Here is a 26,522-nt window from a genome sequence, read left to right as displayed (position 1 = left end):
GTACCTGTACAAAAATTTCACATACACCTACTCACAGAAAAACCAGTCCTGAACCCCTGTACACATACACACACTCTCATCTGCCCACCATACACCTATATGGGAATTACCATATTCACAAAAATTCCCACCCTCACTCCCAGTATGGTTGCCAGTTTTCCAATTTTTTTAAAACTGGACACTACAGCCCCCTCCCAGTCACTCGCTCCCCCCTCCCATGGGACTCACCTGCCACCTGCAGAGCTGGGCTGGGAGGAGCTGTCGCGGTGCCTGCCTGCTTGCCCAATTGGGGCATGACAGGGCAGGGGCTAATCGGGGGGCCAGCAGAGGGGGGTTTGGTCCCTGGAGCAAGAGTCAGGGGGCATAGCAAGGTGGGCGGGGACGGGGTTGGTCACCGGAGCGAGGGGCCATAGAGAGCCGGGCCCCGGCTGAGAAGGCGGTACCTACCTCTTCTCCGCTGGAGCTGGGAGCCAGTTCCTAAGCTTCTCTCCAGTCCATCAGCTGAGCTCCTCCAGCAGCAGCTGCCCTTCCCACCCTCCCTGCAGCAGAGGCTGGTCACTGTGGGAACCAGACTTTTGGTGTCTGGTCAGTCGTACTAACCAGACACTGCACAGGTCCCCTTTTGACCGGACTTTTCAGTCGAAAACCAGACACTTGGCAACCATAATTCCCACATAGCTGCCCCCGCCCACAGACACCCCCATTTTTCACACCTGCACCCTCATCCTCCCAGCACAATCGTACTCACACACAGACTGATCTTTTGACATTGTTCACAGAGTCCTAAATCTTTATGTTTATTCATGATAAGCTGGAGGAGGGCGGTGGAAATTACAGCTTGCAGAAAGCCCTGCCCCCAGCCCATGGCGTCTTGGTCTTCAGTCATCCACCAGGGCACAATACCACCATGAAACCCTGGGAGCTAGAGGTGGGAAAGGGTGTATCTCATACCCTGCCCCACTGTCCTAAACCAGCCCTATGAGACCAGTCTGCAGGTGGGACATCAGAACCCTTTAAAGAACGAGGATATTCCATGCGGTTGAGATAGTATCAGGTCACACAGGAGGTGGGGAGCTGTCCCCAAGAGACACTAGAGCAGCTGGAGGTGTGGGGAGGACAACTCTAGGGGCAGGTTCTATGTGTTTGTTGGTGGGGGGGGGGGCGGAATTGTCCCCATGATCCTGACCCAGAGCGTCTGGTTCCCATGGACACTGGGACAGCTTGGACACCTGACGAGGGCACTGATCAATTAGCAACCACTCGTAATATTCTATGTTGGTTGTAGGGGGATTCAGTGCTGGACTCCTCTCTGCAGCTCCGCACCCGCCTCTGCCCTTATCAAGTCCCCCTTCCGAGCCCAACCCAGACACTGTCGCCCTGCCCCTCCCACGGGGATTTCTGAAGTCACAGGAGGTGCTCTGCCCTTCCAGACACTCCTCGAGCTCGCCCCATCTCCAAGTGGAGCCTTGGACCTGGCTGCCTCGCAGTCCGCAACCCCCCCCCCCGCCCCCCGGATACAGACTGGAGTGTCCAGGAGACAGAGGGACAGAGCCTCCCCTTTCCATTCACTACAAATAACTGATGTGCAGTGCATTGGGTTTATCACAGCTCCCGGGCTCCTCCGGGAGCGGCTTCTGCTCACTACCTCCTGCTGCTCCACTGGTCAGGGGACACTCCTGTCTACCATTGCCATTCTGGGCAATCTTGCTGACCCCGCAGTCCTCCGCTTCCTCCTCCTCCTCTTCCTCTTCCTCCTCTTCAGTCTTCTCTGGGGGACGTGCCACCACCTCCTGGCTCTGCACCCGGCGGGACGGCCTCAGGATGGCCCTGCGGAAACCCTGCTTGAACCGGTAGGAGAGGAAGCCATAGATGATGGGGTTGGCGCAGCTGTTGGCGTAGGGGAGCACCACGACGAGGAAGTAGACCCCAAAGAGAGACGGCTCTTCGGGCAATGGGCAGACCACGTTGATGATGTTGAGCACGTAGAAGGGAAGCCAGCAGAGCACGAAGACAGCCACCACGGCCACCACCATGCGAGTGACCCTGCGCTCTGACCGCTTGCGCTTGGATGAAAGGGCCCGCACCCTCCGGCCGGAAGAGCGGACCTTGACAACGATGAGCAGGTAGCAGAGGCAGATCACCAGCAGTGGCCCAAAGAAGCCCAGCGCGGCCGTGTAGATGATAAAGCCAGCTCTCCACATGGAGGCTGGCTCGGGCCACTGGATGTGGCAGGTGCTCATCCCCAAGGGGACGTTCGAGAACACTACCACCGGCAGCACCACCACTGACGACAGCACCCACACCGTGGCGCTAACGGCCTTGGCCACGCGGGCCGTCCGCCACTTTGACGATTTCCCTGGGTGCACTACGGCCAGGTAGCGGTCAACGCTCATCACAGTCAGGCAGAAGATGCTGGTGAACTGGTTTATGGCATCCACGGCCATCACCAGGCGGCACATGAAGGAGCCGAAGGGCCAGTAGGAGAGTGCGTTCTGTGCAGCCAGGAAGGGCAGCCCCAGCATGAACAGCTCATCTGCCAGCGCCAGGTTGAGGATATAGACATTGGTCACCGATTCGTTCACCGAGTGGCGCAGGACCACGTAGATGACCAGGGAGTTCCCAACCAGCCCAACCACGCAGACAATGAGGTAGACCAGGGGGATGAGGACTCCGCTGACATCCATGCCCGGGCTGGCCGTTGTGGATAGGTTCCCCAGGATGGAACTTGCCCAGCTGGTGGAGATGTTCCTCTCCTCCGAAGCCACAGGAGTGGGGGAGGTGAAAGCAGGAGAGTCCATGGCAAAGGAAGGATGGGTCGATCTCCCACTGGATCAGCTGGAGAGTTGGAGGCAGGAGGAGAGGAAGAAGAAAGGCATTTACACTTTAAAAGTCAGAGCCGAACAAGCCACATGTAAAATAGCAGGCATAACAACATGTGGGCACAGACACAGGTGGGAAGGAGAGGGGGGTTCAGATGCCGGAGTCTCTGGAGCATATGGGAGAATGTCAGATGTGACCAGCTGTTTAAGAACCCACCATTGGGTGTTTGAGACAAGCAGGAAAATGGCCTGATACAGCCAAGTGACTTCCCAGGGGAAAGAGCCCAAGGGAGCAATCACAGGCCTCCATTTCCATTGAAAATGGCTCCGGGGCTGGTGAAGTTAATTTCAGGGGCCCTGATTCTCATGTATGCTGAAGCCTCTTTACATTGGACCCGATCCTGCTGTAAGTCACCAGGACATTATTGTCCACCCCCCGCCCCCTGCCCACTACTGAGGCTGAAAAATCCCCTTGAAGTCCAGAGCAAATGTCAGAAGCTTGGCTTAGTGCCCTGGAAGAAGGAGAGGCAGGTTTTGCATCATCCCTGCACATGAATAAAGGAGGAGTTGGAGTATTTATAACATTCCCACTGAAGGCAGATGGAGTTATACATCCAACTACCACCCGCTCTCACTCTCTCTGCACCCCAGCAGCAGCTCTCAGCCTTCTCAAATCCAGGTTGCTAATGGAAGGGGCAGACCCTGCCTCACCACTCCACAGCACCAAAACAAACTTCAAGCCCTCTTAATCTTTTGATGCCCAACTGCCCGTCACATCAGGCTTTGGCAAAGAAACGCTCAGAGTGAACCCTGTACAAACAGGCAGCTTGTGTGTGTGCCAGCTGTCCACTGACAATGGCAGAGATTGAACATGGGACGGGAGGGACGTGGTTCTTGTCCGTCGCCTCTTTGGGGTGGGGCTGGGGCCATGTGGGAGCCGCAGCTCAGCACAGGGCAAAATGTGGAGACACAGCCTCTTGCCCCAAGCTATGCCGGGGGAGTCTATGGTGGCAAGTCGGCGATGCTCTTGGATTATCAGGGGTCTGGAAGAGCCCCTGTGAGATTTCAAATGGCAGCCCCATGCCTTTGTCACCCCTTGGTGTATTGATCCCACTGCTTGATTAGCTCCTCAAATAGCCATATTGTAAGTGGGGAGGACTTGCATGGAAGGGGATGGATGCTTAGCCACCACGGCACCTTCCCCACCCCAGTCTCACCTGAGGGTTTGGGCCAGGAGACCCTTCAATGTTTCAAAGCTTATCCCAGCTTTTCCCTAGTAACGAGGCTCGGCATCTCAAAGGACACGATTTCCAGTCTTACCCACCTCCAGCAACTCAGAAATATGCTGAGAACTATTTTGCCTCATGGTGTTTTTCAAACCGTACAAAACCAGGGCAGGCAAAGATTTGATATTAAAAATCTAAAAAAAAACCCGAACATTAATCAAACTTCTGGAAGCCTCAGGCAAAGTCTGAGGTTTGGGCTGGTTCTTATAATATCAGAACGTGTTGTGAGGAACCCCACAGAGATACCTCCCATGTTTCACACCTTCTACTTGTGCCCACATTCCAGTGGGCCCCCTCTGCCCTGGTTCTCTACCGAACACAGCTAGGACATTGTTATGTTATCCTTGTTATCTGTGTTGAATGAGCTTCTGATTTATGACGGGGGGAGGAGTGGAAATGCCCAGAGAGGGAGCTGAACTGTTTAGGGACGTCCGAGGGGGGTGTAAATGGGATGAAATTGAACAATGGGAAGTTCAGGCTGAATATCAGGAAAGGTTTCCTGACAGTGAAGTCCATTGGGCTGTGGAATAACCTTTGCAATTGAAGCCACATCACTTGGGCCACTTAATACGAGGCAGTCAAAGCCCTGAAAATGCACTGTAAGGAACCGCCCTGCACTGGCCAGGAAAGATGGACTGAATAGAAAGCGTATCCTGCATCTTGGCAGGGGGTTAGACTAGATGACCCCTGTGGTCCCTTCTAACCCTCTGGTTCTATGATTCGAGCCTTTCCAATTTCTAACCTTTATGATTCTTTGAGCTCTTCTCCAATCTTTTCCAGAGCCTTCTCAGTGCTGTACATAGGTGTTAATTTTTTCAGGGGAGTGGCAGGCACGGGGGCCAGGTACAGTGATAGAGGGTATGTCCCCACTGCACGGTAAAGCCCAGGTCTGTGGGACCCGGGCTTGGGGACTCAGTGTTTCCAAGCCCACACTTGAGCATCCACACTGCATTGTAAGCCTGGGTTTACAATTGCTGGCCCCAAGTCTCACAGCCGTGCTAACACATCCATACTGTGCTTCACAGATCTTCTGACTCAGGTCTGTGACTTGACCTGCCTCCCCACTGCAAAATGACAGGGCTTGGACCTGAGTCTCAGATGGACCCAGGCTCTGACCCACCCAGCTCCTGAATGCTTGCTGACCCGAGGCAGGCTGATTTGTGTGGGGACAGAAGGGGGCTTGGGCTCAAACCTGAGTCAGTGCCCAGACATAGTGTGCCATGTAGACATACCTAGAGAATAGGAACAGGCTGATGGCAGGAAGTAAGGAGTGGTGAAATCTAAGTCCCATAAAGAGCGGCAGGTAGAGGCAAGGGATCTCAGTGAGTGCTCTGACTGCAGGCATGGGGCCTCATGGGAGTATTGGTGCAGTTGGACGTCTGGGAGAGGGGTGCAGATGTGGTGGACCCAATGGGGTTGAGGAAACTATTGGGAGATGACTGGGGTATAGGATCAAGAACCTGGCTACTTAGCTTATAAGCTCTTTGGGGCCAGGACTTTTTGTATTGGGGCACCTGATGGGGCCTCTAGGTGCTCCAGTAATGCAAATAAACCATAACAACGGTACGAGTGTGTTTGTGATTAGGGGTTGGGGTCCCAGGGAGGTGGGGGTTTGTGAGTTAAGTGCCAATTTCTATCTTTATCCAAGAAATCCAAACTCTTTAGGAATAAGAAACCACACTGACAGTGGGAAACGAGGGAGAAATTGTGGGGGAGGGGGGGAGTGTAGCAGAGAGTGGAATCACCCAAACATAGATCAGCTTTGTAAGTAATGGGAAACACACCTAGAATTCCCTGAAGCAATGTACATAGCCTCTCTCTTGAATCCTGCACCTTCTCCATCCCTCCCACCTTGACTTGCACCCATTCATTCCTACTCCAGTTCATGACTCTCTCACCCCCTGCACTGGGTACAGACACCATGGCCATCACCAGTCACCAGTCTGTGGGGACAGAGCGGGGCAGGGGAGGCAGCAGGTTCCATTTGAGGGGACTGCAGAACCAACTTCTGCACATGAGAGCGCCTGGAGGAGAGGGTGGAAAGAGGAGGCAGATCTGCCTGGTACTTACACGTCAATGGGATTTACGTGTTCCTCCACGCGCCGGGAGAATGTGTGTCATATTGTTTCTTCCCCTTTAAAAAAAATTTCCCAATGAAATCTCCGTGTGGTTTGAGTCCTTGAGGGGCTGGAATTGCTTGTCACACTTCTCCAGAGGTGCCTGCTGCCCTCACCTCTTCTGCTGCTCCAGAGGTGGTGGGACTTTTCTGCCTTCTTCCAGCACGGCCACATCTGCCTGTTCACATTCTCCCATCTGGTCTCCAGGGCTTGCCTGCTGCAGGGACCAGACCCAGCTCCCAGCACTGCTCAGTGGAGCCAGGACTCCCCTCTCCAGCTCTCCATCCGCTGAAGTGGGGGCTTGGAGGACAGGGTTAGGTAGATCAAGCGTGTCAGTTACTCCCGGGAATGATCCCACCAGCCAATCAGCATAGACTTGGGGGGGGGTGGGGGGAAGAGAGCGAGCATGAGAGAGAGAGAGAGAGAATGAATGGTAGCAGAGGGAGAACGGGGAGAAGGAAAAGAGAGGAGTGCCAGAGTGATTGTGATGGAGAGAGAGAGGGAGGGAGGGGGAGAGGGAGAGAGAGAGAGAACGAGAATGAGGGGGTGGTTGTGACAGATGGTGACGGAGGGCAAGCCAGAGAGGGAGAAGGAATGAGGGGGAGTGGAGGAGAGTGAAAGCAGGAAAGGAGAGATGCAGAGAGCGGCTGGGTGCTGTGAGAACGCAGTGCAGGGAAGGCAGGCTGGATGGAGCAGGTGGCTGAGCCCTGCTCTCCAGGGGGAGTTTTTTTATAGGGCCGCAGGCGGGGTGAGGGATTACAGATGCGCAGGAGAGGTGTTCCCTGCCCCAAGGAGCTTACAGTCTAGGCAGGCACAATTGGTGCCCCCAGGGCTTCATCATGATCACAGTGCATTGGTATTTATAGGGGTCCCGGGGGGGGGCACGAACCCCAACTTCCACTGCACCCTTCTCCCCTCCTCCGTCCCACAAGCATCTCCAATAGGACAAGGGAGAGTGAATGGGGGAGTAGGGATCTTTCTGTCTCTACCACCTACCTATCTGGGGCCATTTCCCTGCTGGAGCTCTCCTAGGGAAGGAGAGCTTCCTCCCCCTCCCCCCCCCCCCCCCCCCCGCCGCCCATTGCCTCACTTCTGCGAACAGGTGATCTGATCTCGGGCACAGAAAGGGATTGGCTCCAAGGGGAGAAATCCAGCCCCCTCTGCAAACACATCCCTCTGGATAAAAACAATAACCCCACATTGCCAAGCATTGTTCCTGCTGTGCTCCTCCCACTAACTGCTTCTCTTGCCCCAGCTCCCTTCCTCACCTCCTTCACGAGAGTGATTTCTGTTTGTTTCCTATTCCTCTCTGGGGGCGCATTTCCCTCTCACTCAGCCTTTGAGATCCTGCTGGTTGCCACTTCCCACCTTCAGTATTTGAGCTCCTAGGGCCAAATTCGGACCTGATACGAATGAGTGCAAGTGCAACTCCATCGACTGAACATAGAATCACAGAAATGTGGGGCTGGAGGGGACCTTGAGACATCATCGACTCCAGCCCCTTGTGCTGAGGCAGGGCCAAGTAATCCTAGACCATCCCTGACAGGTGTTTGTCCAGCCTGCTCTTAAAAACCTCCAGTGATGGGGATTCCACAACCTCCCTTGGAAGCCTGTTCCAGAGCCTAACAACCCTTGTAGTTAGCAAGTTTTTCCAGATATCTAACCTAAATCTCCCTGGCTGCAGATAAAGCCCATTACTTCTTGTCCTGCCTTGAGTGAACATGAAAAACAATTGATCACCATCCTCTGTATAACAGCCCTTAACACATCTGAAGACTGTTATCAGGTCCCTCCTCAGTCTTCTTTTCTCAAGACTAAACATACCCAGTTTTTCCAACCTTTCCTCATAGGACAGGGTTTCTAAACCTATCCTCTTTGTTGCTCTCCTCTGGACTCTCTCCAGTTTGTCCACATCTTTCCTAAAGTGTGGCGCCCAGAACTCAGTTCTCCAGGTGAGGCCTCACCCGTACAGAATGGAGGACAGTTACCTCTCATGTTTTAACGTACAACATTCCTGTTAATACACCCCCGAGTGATATTAGCCTTTTTTTGCAACGGCATCACACTGCTGACTCATATTTAATTTGTGATCCACTATAACCCCAGATCCTTTTCTGCAGTACTACCGCCTAGTCCGTTAATCCCCATTTTGTAGTTGTGCATTTGATTTTCCCTTCCTATGTGTAGTATTTGGCACTTGTCTTCATTGAATTTCAGCTTGATTTCAGACCAATTCTCCAATTTGACAAGGGCGTTTTGAATTCTAATCCTATCCTGCAAAGTGCTTGCAACCCCTCCCAGCTTGCTTGCCGCCTACAGACTGGGATCCCAGTTCTGGGCTCTGCTGGAACCTTTTTGTGTCAGCTGAGCTGCAATAAAAGGACTGCAATGCTGGCTTAGGCCTGGTTTACACTTAAAATGTAGATCAGCACAGCTATGTCGCTCATGAGTTTTGAAAGCTTGGGGTTGGCGATAGATTCTGGCATTTACACCCCCCATACATATGCGTGTGTAGGGAACCTGAGACCAGACTCCATTGTGTTGTGCCTACAGCACTCACACCAGCTGTGAATTGGGCTCAGGCACCTCATCTCACAGTGCAGGTAACTGCGGAACCCACCGCCGCAGAACGTTATCGGGGTTAATGCATGAAACACCGTGCCACAGGCTGTCTCTGAGGTGAGCCTGGCCTCTCTGAGCTACCCCTGAAGTTAACCTGTGGAACTCACCACCACCCACGGAATTTTCTGTTACAGGCCCTAGCCGACATTAACCTGTGAAACTCTTTGACGCAAGGTAGAACCTGTGGAGCTCAGACGCAGGCTTGTTGCAGAGTGGAAAGCTGGTTCAATCCAGTCCTCCTGCCCTTTCTTGTTACTGCCTCTGGATTTTTCTTTACCATTCGCTTTGTCCTGAACCCTCCTCCAGCTTGTGAGGCTCCTGGTAGTGGGGGTGGGGAGAAGGGAAGCCTGGGTGAGCCCAGATCTGCAGTGCTCGGGAGAAGTATGCTCTGGAATCTGCCCTAGCAGCCATCATGTAATGTTGCTTTCCCTATTCTTAGCAGCAGCCAAGGCTCCTGGCCCCCCTGCAGTGAAACAGTCATCCAGGTGCCGGCAGCTGCAGATTCCATCGCCCTGCTGGGGCAGCTCTCATCTGTTTGATTTCAGCAGATCCGTGGGCTATTTGCCTTGGTTGGTGACTCATTCCCGCCCCGCCTTCCTGCTTACCTCACTGTGTGTCTGGCTATGTAAGTGAGTGCCAATGTATGTATAGGTGTGTGTATGGGTGTAGGCATAAGTGACGGTGTCTACAGGTCCCTTGGGGAAAGTATGCAAGCTCTGACAGACCGTATTAGCAGGCGCTCTAGAGGATCCATAAGTTCAGGTTGTCCTAGGCTCCTTTCCTGTGCCCCTCACAACAGACTTGCTGGCCTTACCTTTCCACTGCCTTTGGGGAAGAGGCTTGCCTGGACTCTGTCAGGCGAGGCCCTTTGGCTGGTAGGTCCCTGAGGAGAGGAGACTTTCTCCCACAGACACAGGCAGATCTGAAGGAAGGTTAGCAATAGCTAAATGAAGGCACCTACCAGCTCAGCCTGAGATAGGAGGCTGCTCCCTTTCAGCTGACCCTGCCTTCAGAACCCCCCCGCCATCATCCCCAGCTTGAATCTCAGCTGCGGTGATGCCCAGCCAGTCTGACGGCTGCAGAAGGGATTCAGCTGGTTGGCTGCGGTCCCTCCAAGTGGCCAGAGATGCCACAGCCAGCATGGTGCAGCCACAGCATCAAACCCGGACAGCCAAGCTTGCAGCGAAGTGCCAGAGAAGGGACACAAGACACTGATGTCAGGAAGGTACAGGTGGTTTATTGACTCTCATTCCCTATACAGAAATTGACAGGAGGAGGGAGGGAGGTTGTGCAAATGGACAAACGAGTGCTACAGATCCATATTGGTCCTTCTAGGCAGCAGAAACAAACAAGCGCTGTGACCACCAGAGGTATCAAGGTCCAAGACGCTGACACCTTCAACCCCTGTTGCATCGGCAGAGCCTGGTGTCGGGAGCGAGCTGAGGGCTGGGGCTGGAATCTGTGTCCAGAACAAGAGGAGGCAGGTTGTGAAGCCAGCTCGTACCCTTCCACCCTCCTTCCCCACGTCATCCATCCCTCCCATTCCAGCCCAGCTGTGATGTGAGGAGAGAAGAGAGCCTTTTCTCTCCCTCACTTGGCCCTGATCAGCTCTGTCTCCTGTCCCTGGCCACTCTGTGCCTCTCTCCTGCCTCCCTGCGGCCTTATGCGGAGGGCGGGGGAAGAGCAGGGGAAGCAATGTGAAGGGGAAGGAGAGGCAACAACTGCCTGGTAATGGGCAGCCACAAAGCAGTCCCTAGTGGCCAAGCAGGAAAAATGCAGGGGGAGGGGCTTTTTTGCAGTTTTCCGTATATGGTGAGTCAATTTTTAAGGGGAGGGGCTTAAGCTCCACGACCCCCACAACAGGTCACCCCTGCCTCCAAGGAAGCACTGAGGTCCCAGGTCAGAGGCAGGTTTTGGGGTCCCATTGGGGGAAGCTGGCGACAGCAGCTTCTCTTCAGGGTAGAGTCAGGAAGTCCAGGAGGAGAGTGGTGCGGCAGGAAGGGGAGTCCTGCAAGTGGTCTTTCTTCAGGGCAGAGGGCTCCCCCTAGGAAGCACCAGGGTTCTTTCAAGGGAGAGAAGGGGCTATCAATAGATTTGAATCCCCTTAGTGCTGATAGACTGGGGTCTGGAGGGGAGGGGAGCCCTTTCTCACCTACCCCTAGAGGAGGCTGCAGCCCCGTTTTTTCGGTCTGGTGGGCTGGGGGCAGAGAACCGCTCGGATCGCCTCGTCAAACACCGTTTTCAGGCCACGTTGTGTCAGGGCCGAGCACTCGAGGTATTTCACAGAATCTGCCAGGAGAGAAGTCGGCACCATCACTGGGAGGAAATAGGAGTGAATCCAGGAAGGCCCCATCCCAGTCCTGCAACTGTGAAGGGTCCTCACCCAGAAGAGACGCCAATGAAGAAATCTCAGGGCAGGGCCAATGTCAGCCAGAACAGATGCATCCATCTGTCTCTCTGTCTGTCTGCTCTGGCCCCCAACTCTGCCGTGGCTGAGCATCTCGCAGTCAGTAACGTATTGGTCCTCACAACACCCCTGTGAGGTAGGGCAGTGCTATCACCCCCATTTCACGGTTGGGGAACTGAGGCTCAGAGAGACTGAGTTGGCCCCAGCCCTGCCAAAACGGCTTCACAGCCATAGGAGACAGATTTGATGGATCCTCAACCCCGGTCGGGCTGTCAAGATATGTGGCCAGGCTGGTGGAGCGGAGAGCATCCTCGCTCTGAGAGGGGAGGATGTGGTGGCTGTGCGGAAATGGGAGGTAGGTTGGGGGCGAGTGCTTGTGATTCGTCCCTGGGGGAACGGTTGTGCTCCACTGACTAGCCCCCTCTTCTCTGAAATCCCAGCTGAAAACACCTCATTTCTCCCTCCCCTGTGCCTCTGCATCTCCCCCTCTCCTCTCACCTAGCTGCAGCTCAGGTTTAGGGGCTACACGAGGCAAGGAAGTGCTGTACTGTATGGTGGAGCAGGGGAAAGAGATGGACACAGATGAACAAAAAAGGGTGAGGCAGAGCTACCATCTTCCCCGAGTTGCTCGCACAAACCCCAGATCACGGGGACAGGAAGAGGAAGCAGCGGTTGGGTCTCTCTGAGACAAGTTAAAGACCTCACTGTCCCTCCTACTTCCGGACTTGGGGAGGAGGGTTCTGCCAACAGAGCAGCTGTGGCTTTCCCAGCAAAGACTGACCAGCTAGAAGAGGCCAGGGAGGGATAGCTGGTGGGGGATGGGTCAGCAAAAGATCTTGGCCAGAAGAAGGGCAGAAGACAGGGAGCTGAGGGGTGGGACTCCCTCACAAAGGGTGTCACAAAAAGAAAAGGCCAGGCCTGCCCTTCCTGAGCCCTCAATACCCTGTTCTGTCACACACCCCTCGGCATTTCTTCCGGTAGCAGCTCCCACTCAGCTTCATGGGATCCTGCCCATGTTCCCCATCCCCTGCCAAGGAAGCACATGCCAAACTGGTGGAGAGCACATACACACACACCCATCCTTTCCCCCAGCGCCTCAGCGTATTGCCAGTATGGCCTTCTACCTACCGATCTCCTTGGCCAGCGCAAGGCCCTGCGGGTATGTGATGGGCGACAACTTCTTCTCCTTCAGCTTCTCGATCGTATCCTTGTCGTCACGGAGATCCAGCTTGGTGCCCACGAGGATGATGGGGGTGCTGGGGCAGTGGTGTCGGACCTCAGGGAACCACTAGAGGCAGGTCGAGAAGGGGCCGGGAGGAGAGAGAGAAAGACACACCCACACACCAAATAAAATCCAGCTGCCACTGTTCCCTCCTGCACTGTCCTGTGGGTGGGGTCTAGAGGCAAAGCCCCTGACTAGGGATCCCAAAGTGGGACTTCCCTCCCCCAGGAGCTGAGACACCGGAGCGGCGGAAGGGAGAGAGCTATGCAACAGCCTCAGGCTGCCCCCCAGCTGACTCCCTCCCCTTTAGGTGGGAGCTGAAAAAAGGGGGGCAAATACACTGTTGGTCCCTCCCCCCGCTGAATGTTGGGGGAATATATCCACACACCCCATAAATTACCCGCGCATAAGAGCTGTGCTGAGCTGGTCTTGGTTGAAAGTTGCCCTCTGAACGTGCAGGCTGCAGCAGTGAACGCTGCTGGGGCCAGAGCAGTGAAGGGGCAGGAGTGGGGGGCAGGTGCTAAGGAAGCACCCAGGTGGGAACGGGGAACAGTGTCCTGGAGCAGCACATTTGGTGGGCCCTAGAATCTAGCCTGGTTTGTTCGTTAATCTCTCTTGGACAACCCAGAGGCTGTGGGAGGCCAATATTCTAGCTACTCCTGAGAGAGACACAAAGGAAAATAGCTCTCAGGATCCAGATAATCCATCAACCGTTACCGCCCACGCTCACTGCACAAGCGTTCCTTTTTCAAGGCCAGTGCCTGTTCGTGCGGCTCTCGCTGGCTCCTTGAGCTGCACGTGGCGAGTTAGTGCATACCTCTGCTCTCTGCACAGAGACACCTCCACACCAGCCACAATGCGCTTACCTTGGCGCGGACATTTTCATAAGAGGCCGGGCTGACCAGAGAGAAGCAGATCAGGAAGACGTCCTGTAAGGACACAGCAGCATTCGGGGATTAGGCTGAGGGGGACCCCTCCCAGCACCATGCTGGAGCATTCTGTCCAGCATAGGAGAGGGGCGGGCTGGTGAAAGGTGCTGGATTGACAGCACTGGAGACTCAAGCTCTCTTGTTATCCCCCCCCAAAAAAGGTACAGCAATGTGCACCTTCCCTCCATCCCTCCCAATCTGTGCAACTCAGTCCTGACATTTGTGAGCACCTGGATGGGAGAGAAGGTTGTTCAGTCTCCTGGCCCAGCCAGCCCTTGGTAACACTGACACGGTTACTGAGGGAATCTATCATTGCTAAGTGTGGCGGCGGAATTTTTGTGATGTGGACTCCTGTCCTGCTGGGGAAATGGACTGACTGCCCCTCACTCATTTCCCACAGATCATCAACCAATCATCAGATGGGGACGGTTTTGGTTTCTGCCAAGGTGGGGCCAGATTCCAACTGGTCACAATAAATGCAGGAGTGAGACCTAGCTGGTACTCGGGTACTCAGAAAAATACTTCTCTGGTGGCCCCATCACTGCAGAATTTAAACTTTAGTTTAAAAAAAACCCAAACACTGAGCCTATGTTTCTAGCCCTTCCAAGTTGTGAAGGAAACCTGTTAAATGTGAACTGATGCAGTGTTGTCTTCCTGAATCAGCAACCAGACTGCTTGGGGATAATAGCACTGATGTGTGTTGACTCTGAATCCTACTGATGACCATATGAACACAATTAACTATTTCACTGCTGATTGTTTTAGCAGACTGTGGAGCTTGAGTAGAGTACCACCATTCTCTCCCCTGCACCCCGCCCATCAGACCCTGTTTAAACATAAAAAGCTCTGTTTCGTGGACTCAGAACACTCCACTCTCACAATCAGGACACAAGAAGACATGAAAGTCTCCATATCTCATTTGCAAATCCCCAGAGTCATTCAAATCCTGTGAGAGGTACCTTAGTGCTGAATAATACCATATGATATTTAGATCGCTCTCCAAAATATTCCCCATAATCCCTTCACCCTTTTGGATCCCCAGATGCATAGCATATAAAATAACGGGGATGGGGTCTTCGGGGGCTGGTAAGCTCTCAGAGAGGGGCAAATTAAGAGAGGAACTCTAGCACCATCTCAGCCGATAGTAAGTCCGACTTCTCCAGCACAGGGAGATGTCGTCAAGGGAATGCGCCCTGGGTGCAATGAGTGGGGAGCAGGGCACAGTGAGGAATGACCCACCGTCTGCGGATAGGAGAGGGGCCTCAACCGGTCATAATCCTCCTGCCCAGCTGTATCCCACAGGCCCAGGTTTACGGGCTTGCTGTCAACCATCACGTTGGCAGAATAGTTATCGAACCTGCAATGCAAAGAGAGAGAGAGAGTTGGTTCCTCAAACTAGGGAGATGAGTGTTCAGGGGGCAGGAGGCCATGGCCACAACGCACCTCTTTCTCGCGCACCCAGGGTGGGAAGAGACACCCCCCTGCAGTGCTTCAGTGCTGCTGGCTCACCGAATACCTGCACCCGTCCCACCGCAACCTACCTCCCCATAGCCCAGCTGGCCCGAATTCCTTCCCGGCTCCAGCTTATCCCACTGCCTTTGGGGCTCCATCCTGCCAGTGAAGCCCCAATCTGTTGCTTCTCCTCAAGTTCCCCTTGCCAAGCCCTCCCCACTCTCCGCTACAGCTCTGCGCTCTCTAAGCCTTCATCTGCACCCTTTTGTTTTAGAAGCCAGATTGCCCTCTTAAACAGTTTCACGCCATCCGCCTTCTCTGTACCACTCAGGACCGTGCTCCCTGCCAAGCTCCCCGCTGGAATTGGTAAGGACGCCATGGTTTGCACCCCTACTCGTACAAAACATGCTGTGGTATCTCTAATGCCTATAGCCAGTGAGGCTCTCCTGTCTTGGGGCAGAGCGTCCCCTGGCGCCGTGCTGGAACACAGGGTCACTGGCAGCTCAGAGAACAGTTGCCACCCCGCAGGTGCTTCTTGTAGGTCTCCCATCCTGAACCCATTTGTTATATTTTTCCCTGTGCAGAGAGCAACCATAAGCTCTCAGTCTAAAGTGAAGGAAAAGAGCAACAAGAAAGAACCAAAGTAAAGTCCCTGTGAGGGAGCACACCCTGTGCATGTCTCCTCTGTAACAGGCTGCCCCAACTCAGAGAACAAAATGGCTGCCTCTCTCGGCACACAGGGCAGGGGTCCTAGATAGGAACTGGTGTGGTGCACAGCAAGTAGAAGGCGTTGCACAGCTACACACACCACACCGTTTGGCACACGGGAGGTGACAGTATCGCAGCACAATCCGGCCACCAAGAAGAGGCGGCTTCTCGCAGCCCAAAGCTCGGCTCAAATTGACCATGCCAAAGGGTGAGATTTAAGGTGCTCCCTGCCCTGTTTGCACAGTGCAGCTTCCCAGGACGCTTTGCTTTGCTACTGTGGTATAACAGCAACACACACCTGTCTCTTCCAGGGAGCTGGAACCCTAAGGGCCAGATTCTGACAGCCTTACCCCCACACACATGGAGTGACTTCAGTGGGACTTCTTGTGCAGTAAGGCGCTATTCACTGAGAACAAGGGCATGTGCTCACATACATGCCAACGGTGGTGAAGGGAGAGAGGAACGTCAGCTTGTACCATCCCTAATCAAGAGCTGCTAGTAGCCTGCACTTGGGGCCATCCTAAATTGCATCCCTGCTTCAGTGGCCCCTATAGGAGTTTGCAGTGGTGCAGATCTGTCCCAGCCTTGTACCTTGCTGCCTGGACACACTCCTTGCATCCTTTACCCTGTCCCCTACAGCTAGGGCCCCCTCTCCCCCCCCGAGGCAGCAGAGAGTTGGCTCTGCACCAGGTATGAAGGCTCCCTGTGCCAATGCTTATGTCTTCCTTGTGGTCCCTTTAGGTCAGGCTCCCTGGTGTAAAAGAATCACAGGGCAATGATGAAGTAGGCCCCTTGTCCATTTCACAGCTGGTGAACTGAAGGCTGGGACTATCCAGATACCAGACAGCCCCATAGCCTATAAACGAACAGCTTTCTGGTGTCGAGACTTGACCCAGTACTGACTTATGGGTGCAGAAAGCTAGTACTCCCAATGGTTGTGTGTCCCTCTGCCCTCCTGCTTGCCCTCTGCCTGGCCCCCCAACCCCCCATCTGCTGGATACTCACACAGTGGGGATGTATTCGCCTGGGAAGGCATTGGTGGTGTAGCTGATGAGGAGACAGGTTTTACCCACAGCTCTGAAAGAGACAGAAAACACACCCAGGACCTGTTACTGTGATTCCTGCTGGGGGGGGTGGGGGAGGTTATCATGCCTTCCCTGACCAGAAAGCCAGACGTAGCAGAGGGCTGGAGGAGAAGAACAGAGAATCCAGATTCTCAGCCCTAATCACTGCACAAGCAGGGTTAGAGTGTTAGAGGGAAAGGGAAGGAGAGAGGATGTTACATTGCACTCGTGTCTTCTAGCCTAAAAGTTGAGGCATTTTAGGGACCTTACACAAGGATCACTCAGCTGAAATGCAGTCACTCTGGGCTGGAGCACAGCAGCTGTTTATCAGTGCACAGCAACAAAGAATTTCTGACAGGAAACGGAGGAATATATGTATCCGTTTGATACAGCAGTGACAACGTAGAGTAACCAAATGCAATAGCCCAGAGGGCACCCCCAACAGGATAGCACCCTCTAATGCCACGATGGGACATGTACCAGGGAAAGGACACCTCACGCTATATGAGCACGGCACCATATTGGCTTCCCTGAGGCTACCTACCAAGCGTCATCGCACGCTCCTTCCATCTGACATGGCCCTCATGAGCGGGGCTGCCGGCAGCGAGGCTGCTCTTGGGGCTTCAGAGCAAGCAGCCAAAGCTTCCTCCCCCCTCCTCCCCTTCTCCTCTCATAGAGTCATAAGGTTTAAAGCCAGAAGGGGCCATCAGATCATCTAGTCTGACTTCCTGTATAACACAGCAACTAGACACCTGCAGCTGGCCTGTGCCCGCCGACTCAGGCTCACGGAGCAGGGCTGTTTCTTTGCTGTGTAGACGTCCAGGCTCGGGCTGGAGCACAGTGGGAGGGTCCAGAGCCCAGGGTCCAGCCCGAGGCCAGAAGTCTACACAGCAATGAAACAGCCCTGTGAGCCAGAGTCGGCTGGCACAGGCAGCCATGGGTTTTTCTTTGCTGTGCAGACCTACCCTCGCGGGCCACCGGCACCACCCAGCTTTCAGTGGAGCATGGTGGAGAACTAGGTGGCCAGAGCCACAACGCATTCCAACCCCAAAAGAGGGCGCTAGTGGGAGAGAGACCAGGCACTTGAACCTATGTCTCCCACAGACTGAGTGCTCAAACCACTAGGCTGTGTCCAGAAATTCCATCCTGGACCTGAGACACCATTCCAATGAATTGGCATTTTCTGTCACACAAAAAAAGGTTCCACGGAAAAGTTTCCAACCATCTCTAATGAAGGGCAAGGGAGCCAACTGTGAAGGAACAAAGAGATTACAGAGAGGGAAAGGAATCACAGCCAAGACAAACAGGGGAAGGATGGCCTAGTGGCTAATGGCCTGGCCTTTCCCAGCTCTGCCTCGCTGGGTGACCTTGGGAAAGTCATATAACCTTACTGTGCCTCCATTTCCCCGTCTTTAAAATGGAGATAACAATACTGACCTGCCTCCCAGGTGGGTGGCAGCACCTTAAAGCAATGGAATTAGCAGAGTTCTGGAGGAGGGTTATAGGGTTACTGTGCTGGGGGCCGGTTATGGGGATAGAGCCATTGAGCTGAAGGAGGGATATGGGGTGGCAAAGCTATGGGGGAGGGTTATGGGATTATTGTGTTGGAGGGCCATGATGGGGTCAGTGGGGAGAGATATGGGGCTAGCAGAGCTATAGGGTTTATGGGGTTAACAGTTATGGGGGAGGCTCTGGGACTGGTAGAGTTATGGGGCAGAGTACTGGCGTTGTGTTGGGGGAGGGTTGGGGGGTTAACAGAATTCTGGGGAGAGGTTGTGGGGCGGCTGTGGGGTTAGTCCCAGGGTGTTTCCTGTGCAGGTGGTTTCAGGTACTGCTCTGTAGCCCTTACTTTCTGGTCTTTACGGTACTTTCCTGGCAGGTACCAACATTTGTTTGGGGTTTGCTCTGTATTTCTTTGTCCCTCCCCCACCCTCTCGCCTGCCCCTGCCTCCAAGGTGGTTTCTATAATTTGATCGTTTGTTTGCAAACTTCCTCCTGGGGCCAGTTGAAAGGAGGAAGTGACTGCAGGGTGCTGGGCCTCTGCAAATGTCACTTCATCTGCTACCGATAGCTGCCCCAGATAACAGCATCACCAGCTCCTAGCCTGGAAGTGGCTTAACCCTCACAGTGCCAGACACTACTCTCGCCTCACAGCTCTCCTGGGCCCTGGCTGCTTGTCTCCCAGTGCCCCTGTGGGGCAGCAGCCCACTGGAGCCCACCTTGAGGAAGCTCCTGCTGTTGAAGGCCTTGGCTGGGCCATATCCACTGACAGCAGGGTGCACACTGGCCAAGCGGTGGATAAGCCAGGCAATGATTATTCTGGGTTCAGATGCCTAGGGTTTCATTGCCTCACATACCTAAGGCAGACAGAGGGCATCGCGTGTCTCAGGGGTGAAGGGGAAAGGAACATCTTCTCCCTGCTGCGCCCATGGAAGTCCCACTGAATGATCTCCGGGACAACTCATGGAGAGAGCGTGGGTTCTGAGATGCACAGAAGAGGACCCACAGTGCCATCCATGCACCACTGCCATGTGTCAGTCACCGCCCCCCACCCATGGCTTGTGGCGTGGCCCAGTAGAAGGGAAACCACAATCTCCCCCACTGTGTGTTAAACCTGACTCCAGTTCTACCAGCAATAGCTGCAGCGGGGGAGGCACTGTAGAGGGGACACCTTCATCTAGGGGAGATCGGCCAACCTACAAACAGTTCGTCCTTCAGCGGGCCTTCCCCGGAAAATGCCCGTCCCCCATCCCGACATAACGCACAACCTCCATCGCAGACTGCCCCCCTGCACGCCCTGCCTGGCAGAGAAAGAGAGCGAAAGCAGTTCAGAGGAAGTCAAAAGCAAAGAACGTGAAATGTCACCAAGAAACTACCTTCCCCCTTCTCTGCCCCCCCCCAAAATAGAAGGGTACGTACCCATCTCCCACCACCACACACTTGATGGCCTGCATTTCTCTGGCCTCACGGAGGAGGGCGGCTCCTGTGGCAGGAGGAGTCAGGCAGAGCTAATGCTCTCAGGGGACCAGAGGAAAGACCTGTACAAATGTAATGTCAAATCTAGCGTTGAAGGGAGCAGCAGATCGTGGGGAGGGAGGAAGTGGAAGAGAGACTGTTACTTAACCCTCCCTTTCTCGTCAGTCCCTCCCCTCTGGTAGTCCAGGCCACTGGCTGAAGGCGGGGCATGTGCAAACATGCAGTTTGAAAGACAGTTTCATGCACCAGATGACTCAAGTAATTTCTTTTCTATGCTTCCTGTCCCCAGCTTTGAGCAGCAGGGGGTGCTGTGCTGCATCCAGCCAGGGGTTAAATTAAGGAGGAGAAAGGGGGAACACCATTCCCTCCCCTTTGCAGAAAGAAGAGGGAGGGGTCCTCCTTTTCTTCCTGGCTTCCCCAGAGCTCCCTTTCCTCTCGGGCAGGTGCAGTGAGGACTCACCACTCAGGGTAATCTGCTGTGGGTGCTGGAGGAGGAGCCGGCTCCTGACTGAGGAGTTTCAGGGCCTCCCAGCCTTCCTGTTCTCAGGTGAGCGTGGTAAAGAATCACAGAGAAAGCTGAACAAGGAACTTTACTGGAATTGGGAAAGCAGCGTTATCCCTACCGCTACTAACCTCTCCCTCTGCTTCACTGCTCAGCTTCTGCCTAGAACCTTCCCCACTCCCCCTCCTGCTCGGCTTGCTACTGTGGAGAAACAGTACTCACCTATAGGTGGGGCAGCAGTAGCAGCTCCTGATGGAGGAAGAAGAGGTGTCTCCTATCCATCTCCTTTCCCCTAAAGGAAGATCTATCTGTCCCAGCTAAATTCCTATACTGTGCCTGTCACTGTAGTATCTAAGTGCCTCCTTGGCTAGCTTCATGCTATATGGAGACCCAGTCCATCTTAAACAGGAGACTTTTATTAAACAAGTCAGCTACAACTACAGCAAAACCAGGCTTCCCTGCAGCTTGAGCCCCAGCTTTGTCTCCTTTGTTTACCAGGAACCACCTCCCTGCCTGGAACATGATACAATCCACAGAGACATCTAGTGGCTGAACAGCATAACTGCACGTGAACATATCATTTCAGACCCCCTTCCAGCCACTTTGCCCTGAGCAGATGGTCTCCCTTCTATCCAATCTGCTCGCATTATTCTTAAACAAGGGACCCTCAGCTGGCTGGAAGGGACATGATTATATAACAAAAGGGGAAATTAGCTTGGTCTGTGAAATACACGCACACATCCATGGAGGGCCAGACTGTGAGCCATTCAGTGAAAATATAACAAACCAAATAATGCAGGGGTTGGCGGTTCACTAGCTATATAAGCATCTCAAACCTCCTGCCATTGTCCCAGCCAGTATCACATGCCCTAATCTCCTGCCCAGCAGGGCAGGGCAGATCCTTGGATGCTGGGTCTCAGATAATGCTCTGTGTCTCTCTCTCAGAGGGCCCAAGGACTCCTTCCTGGTAGTCTGTACAATGCAGCATCTTGAGAACCAAGCCGCATGGGGGCAGGGACTGCAGTGTTACCAATAACCAGCCTTGCCACCCGCATTGGAATTTCAGCCTGGGGTGGATGGTAGAGCCCCCTCTGATTGGCTGCTCCTGGGAAAGAGCAGCCAATCACAACTGCTGCAGCAAGCAGGCAGAGCTTTCCCCCACTCCAAAGGGGTTTTTGGGTAGGGGAACAGTGTGAGGGATTAGCCAACACCATTCTCACAGCAGGAGAGGAGGGACTAGAAAGCACCTAGCAGCTCAGGGCACTTCTTCACCTTCCTCCCTCCCCTCCTATGAACAATGGGTCAGTCTGCTCTCTGCTCCTCCTCCCCCACTCCCATTCCTGGTGCATTCTCAGGCCTGGAAGGGGGCATGGGATGCCTGGAGCTACCGGTGGGGGAGGGCAGTGGTTCACTGAGGGGCAAGGGGCAGGTGTGGGACTGGGCCGGGGGGGGGGGGCACAGAATTAATTAATTATAATTTTGGGGCACCATCAGGCAGCCAGAGGTAGCCCTGTGGTGGGGACAAAGGCCATCTTAGTATATAAATTTACTGCACCCTATGCCCCCCCCCCCCCCCCCCCACACACACACAAACTACACTGGGGCTGGGCCGGGGGAGTTCAAAAACCAGCAGACAGACCAAAACCACAATATTAGCTATAAAAAAATCTCCTAATTTTGGGGCTAATCTCCTGATTTGTCAGGATTCTTGAATTTTTGGGGTTAGCAAGACTGGGCCTTGGGAAGGTTGTTCTCCGGTGTCCTGCCTCCCACAGTGGCCAGTCACTGATCATCCCAAGCGAGGTGCAAGAATCCCAGCAGGTAGGCAGTCACGAGATAACCTGCCCCCAGGGGAAGTTTCTCCAGTTGCTAGAGGTTGGCATTAGTGCTGAAGCATGATGGAGTGCAACCCTTCCACAACTCCTGGTTACTTACTGTAGGTGGAGCTACCAGCTATGGTTATGTCTATACTGGAGCTGGCCGATCTCATTCCCAGCTCAGGCAGACATACACATTCCAGCTCACGCAGCACTGGCATGCTGATGACAGGTGATGGCAGCCCCATCGGAGATAGCACATGTATATTCAGTGGGCTAGCCCAGCCGCTGCACCACTATTTTTAACACACTAGCTTGAGCAAAGCTAGCTAGGGTTGTGTCAGATGCTACCGGTGTGGTGCTCTGCTTTCTCCTATGTTGATATCACTCGGCTGCGTGCGTGTGATCCCTCTGTGTGCTGCCCCAGCTCTGCAGATAGCTGACACAGCAAACCCGACGAGAACCCCCAATAACCACAGACTCTAGTAAGGTACGAAGGCACCTCAGCCAGGTTTATTGCGACCCTGACACAATTGCAGTTCCCTGTAGGTTTCTTAGCCTAAGTCAGGGCATACTACGAGAAAGTGCCTCTTGGCAATGGACCCGGCTCAGTCAGTGGCGGGACTTTCCACTGCCCCTACGGCTGGACAAAGACACCACCCCAGGGATACATTCTTATACACAGGTACAAACAAGTTACACATCACTCCTGACGTATTGAGGTGCAACCCCTCTACGTAGCAAGGTGCCGCCTCTCACCTTGTACAGATTGGTTCGATCAAAACAACTCTATCCATCATTTTACCCTTTTGCCCCTGTCATTGGGATGGGTCGGCCTGTTCCATGTTATCTGTGGAATGTTCCGGTATAGTGTATGTTCTGATATCTGGTGTCCAGTACCTTTTAGGTATGTCTCTTTTTGCAGCATCAGCCCTTTCCTTGCCAGCTTCTGTGAGCAGGGCCTGCCTCTGGCTCACTGCTTAACTTTGCTTTATGTTAGCAAAGTCATGACCATTACTTTAGTTCAGGCCTTAGGCCTCACACCGGGCCTCTGATACCGAGGTTTATATCTCAGGGCCTCCTCTTACTACGAGGGTGACCAGATGCCCCAATTTTATAGGGACAGTCCTGATATTTGGGGCTTTTTTTATATGGGCTCCTATTACACCCCACCCCCTGTCCCGATTTTTCATACTTGCTATCTGGGGAATTGGCGCAGTATAGATTGAGTGTAACAGCATTGAAGAACAAGGACGGAGAAACAGTAATTGACAGAGCAGGGATGAAGGAGGTCTGCAAGGACTTCTATACAGAACTGTTCAAATCAAGAATCAACGTCCCTCTCCCAATGCTCCAAGAGTCAGAAGAATGCATCCCCCCAATAATCGTCAGCGAAATCCGAAGCACACTACACCAGATGAAGAAGGGGAAAGCTCTAGGCAAAGATGGAATAACGTCAGAAATGATTTCTGCAGGAGGTGAAAAACTTTGAAAGGCCCTCGCTTTAAGATTCAGTTGATATCTTGAAGAAGGAAAAATACCATCAAGCTGGAAGGAGTTCAACACCATCTTGCTGTACAAGAAGGGGGATCGAGAAAATCTTAAGAACTATCATCCTATATGCCTGCTCTCTCATATCTATAAACTCTTTACAAAGGTGATAACGAACCGACTCTCGCAGAGTCTGGATGAACAACAGCCGAGAGAGCAGGCAGGGTTTCAAAGAAATTTCAGCATGATCGACCATATATTTACCCTTAGCCAGCTCCTAGAAAGAGCGAGGGAATACAAACTCCCTCTGTGCATTGCTTTCGTCGACTATGAAAAGGCCTTCGATAGCGTCGAGTTCAACGCAATATTAAAGGCGCTCGCAGAGTAGGGCATTAACACGCAGTACATCAGTTTGTTGAAGGAGGTGAATACTGGATGTACAACAGACATTACTCTCCTCGAAACTCCCCTCTGCATCACAATCGAGAAAGGCGTAAAGCAAGGCGATACGATTTCACCGAAACTATTTACCGCCTGCCTTGAAATGGTTATGAACAAGATCAGTTGGAGGAGTGGTGTTAATATAAATAGAGAACGATTATCTCATCTCAGATTCGCAGACGACATCATACTAATTGCCGAAAGCACCAACCAACTACACAGCATGCTACAAAGACTCGACAAGAAAAGCATTCAGGTCGGTCTGAAAATGAACCGTTGCAAAACGAAATACATGCGATCAGATGTCTTACGAAAAGCCCGAATAACGGTAACAGGAGAAGAAATTGAAGAAGTGGAACAGTACATATATTTGGGCCAAGAAGTTAATATTCGCCAAGACATGAACGGAGAACGCTCGCGAAGGATTCAGGCAGGATGGTGTGCGTTTAATTCCATCAGGGACATCCTCAAAGGAAAAATCGACAAGACCACACGTACAAATATCTTCAATTCAACAGTGCTGCCAGCCATGCTGTATGGCAGTGAAACGTGGGCAGGGCCGGCTTTAGCAGGTGCGGAGCCTCATGCCGGGATGCGAATTGTCTCGCGCCCCCCTGCCCCAACTCCGCCCCAGCCCCACCCCGACTCCGCCCCCTCCCTAGCCCATTGGATCCCTCCCCAAATCCTCACCCTGGCCCCGCCCCTAGTCCCGCCCCCTCCCTGTCCCATTGGATCCCTCCCCAAATCCCTGCCCTGGCCCCACCTCTTCCCCAAGCACGCTGCATTCCTCCTCCTCACCCCTCCCTCCCAGGCTTGCGCTGATCAGCTGTATGGTGGCACAAGCGCTGGAGGGAGGGGGGAGAAGCAGGACGTGGCATTTTTTTTTTTAATTTCCCGCTCTGCCGGCAGCCCCGGACGTTGCGGGGCCCTCTTAGGCGCGGGGCCCCATTCCGGGGAATCGGCCGAATCGGCTTAAAGCCGGCCCTGAACGTGGGCACTGACGAAGAGAGAAGAACAGCCGCTGTCGGTAGCTGAAAGGGCAATGGAACAAGCTCTGTTGGGAATTTCCCTTCTGGATCATATCCCAAATGAAATGATCAGAGAACGCAGTGGTGTGAAAGATATTGTCGTGGAAAGCAGATATTATAAGATACGATGGGCGGGCCACATAGCCCGGTTCACGGACAATAGGTGGACCGCAATCATTACTGAGTGGTACCCACGAGAACAGAAAAGACCACCTGGTCGGCCTCCAAGAAGATGGAAGATGACATTGTTAAACGTTTCGGACGAACGTGGAGAAGAAAGGCAAGAATGCGAGAAGAATGGCGGATGTGTTGTGATCGGCGCAGTCTTAACGACAGCTGAAGACCGATCGATCCAGGTGAGGCTATCTGGTCACCCTAAAGCTAGCACATATGTGTAGGGTGACCAGATGTCCTGATTTCATAGGGACAATCCTGATATGTGGGGATTTTTCTTATATAGATGCCTATTACTCCACTTCACCCCCATCCTGATTGTTCACATTTGCTGTCTGGTCACCCTACGTATACATCTACCTGAGCTGGAAATTGCACTTCCCAGCTGCAGCACACACATACCCTGTGGCTCCAGGCACAGGAGCTGAGAGCAGGGCCACAGTGCTCCCTCTACTGGCACCGATGCAGGATGGAGGAGAAGGAGGAAGTTGTCTGTCTCAAATACAAAGGAGTGTGGTGGGGGGTAGGAGTAGGAGCAGAGAGGGACAGATGTGGGGGGATAGGAGCAAGGGTGGAGAAGGGCAGGAACCAAGGATGAGGGAGGGTAAAAGCACGGCAGAGGGGGACGACAAGAGCCATGGAAATGGGAGGATAAGAGTGGGACGGGGTGGGGAAGATGTGCAGGAGCTGGGGACAAGGTCAGGAGTGGGAGGATGAGGCAAGGATAGGAGCCAGGGGAGGACTGGAATTGGGGGACAGGGACAGGAGTTGGACAGAGGGAGAGCAAGAAGCCAAGGGGATAGCAAAAAAGGAGAGGTCAGGGGCAGGAATGGGAATAAGGATAGAAGGGAACAGAGAGAGGCTGGGGAAAAAATATCTGTAACCACTAGAGCACACTCCCCTACAGAATCTGAAAGTTCACAGAACCCAAGAGTCCAGAGTTTCACCATTCCTCTGCTGTCTAACAAATAGCTGTGAAACCCCATGGCAAAGTATTTGTCTCCATCCCCCTCTACTGGCAGGTCCACAGAGAAGATAACAGACTTCTACTGCTACCAGTTACGCCATTACTTCCAGCCTAGAGGACTGTGCTGTGAATCTAAAGATTCCAACCCTGCTGATGACCCATAGGGTGGTGGGAAGGACAATCAGTATGGTTCCATGTGAAGAAATTATTGGCTTTTAAATGTTTAAAAAACTTAGAAATTTATATTCTGAAAAATCTGTGCTAAAAGAACATTAAGGTTGCAAAGTCAAGCACAGCAGTGTTAAGACAGGCCAACAGTAGACTAGGAGAATTGGTGGCATCTGCCCCCTTGAGACCTACTAGCGCAGGTGCCATGGGCTTGGAGGCCCATGGGCGGAAGAGGCTTATATCCTGGAATTACTTGGCGCAGCTACATCCTCAGCACGCTATGATTTGCCTTGTGCCCCTCTCCAGCCACCAAGGGGTGCTCTTGGCCAGGG

At 53.4% G+C, this 26,522-nt stretch overlaps 2 protein-coding genes across 2 annotated transcripts; both read right to left on the bottom strand.

Moving 5' to 3' along the window:
* Window positions 1–782: 782 nt before the first annotated feature.
* On the bottom strand, window positions 783–6,617 carry SSTR3 (somatostatin receptor 3). Its single transcript, XM_054016257.1, has 2 exons — window positions 6,176–6,617; window positions 783–2,835 (listed from the first exon to the last, which is right to left on the bottom strand). The coding sequence occupies exon 2, from the start codon at window positions 2,796–2,798 to the stop codon at window positions 1,569–1,571; it is 1,230 nt and encodes a 409-aa protein (XP_053872232.1). The 5' UTR covers window positions 2,799–2,835; window positions 6,176–6,617; the 3' UTR covers window positions 783–1,568.
* A 3,444-nt stretch (window positions 6,618–10,061) lies between these two features.
* RAC2 (Rac family small GTPase 2) lies at window positions 10,062–19,736 on the bottom strand. The gene is made up of 7 exons (XM_054031941.1): window positions 19,546–19,736; window positions 16,568–16,639; window positions 14,642–14,759; window positions 13,340–13,402; window positions 12,380–12,539; window positions 11,001–11,133; window positions 10,062–10,303 (listed from the first exon to the last, which is right to left on the bottom strand). The coding sequence occupies exons 1-6, from the start codon at window positions 19,578–19,580 to the stop codon at window positions 11,003–11,005; spliced, it is 579 nt and encodes a 192-aa protein (XP_053887916.1). The 5' UTR covers window positions 19,581–19,736; the 3' UTR covers window positions 10,062–10,303; window positions 11,001–11,002.
* Window positions 19,737–26,522: the final 6,786 nt, after the last annotated feature.

This window comes from Malaclemys terrapin, chromosome 1, assembly GCF_027887155.1.
Source record: "Malaclemys terrapin pileata isolate rMalTer1 chromosome 1, rMalTer1.hap1, whole genome shotgun sequence".
Classification (NCBI taxonomy): domain Eukaryota; kingdom Metazoa; phylum Chordata; order Testudines; family Emydidae; genus Malaclemys; species Malaclemys terrapin.
The sequence above is the reverse complement of the archived record's forward strand: the minus strand, read 5'-3'. Positions and strand labels throughout refer to the sequence as shown.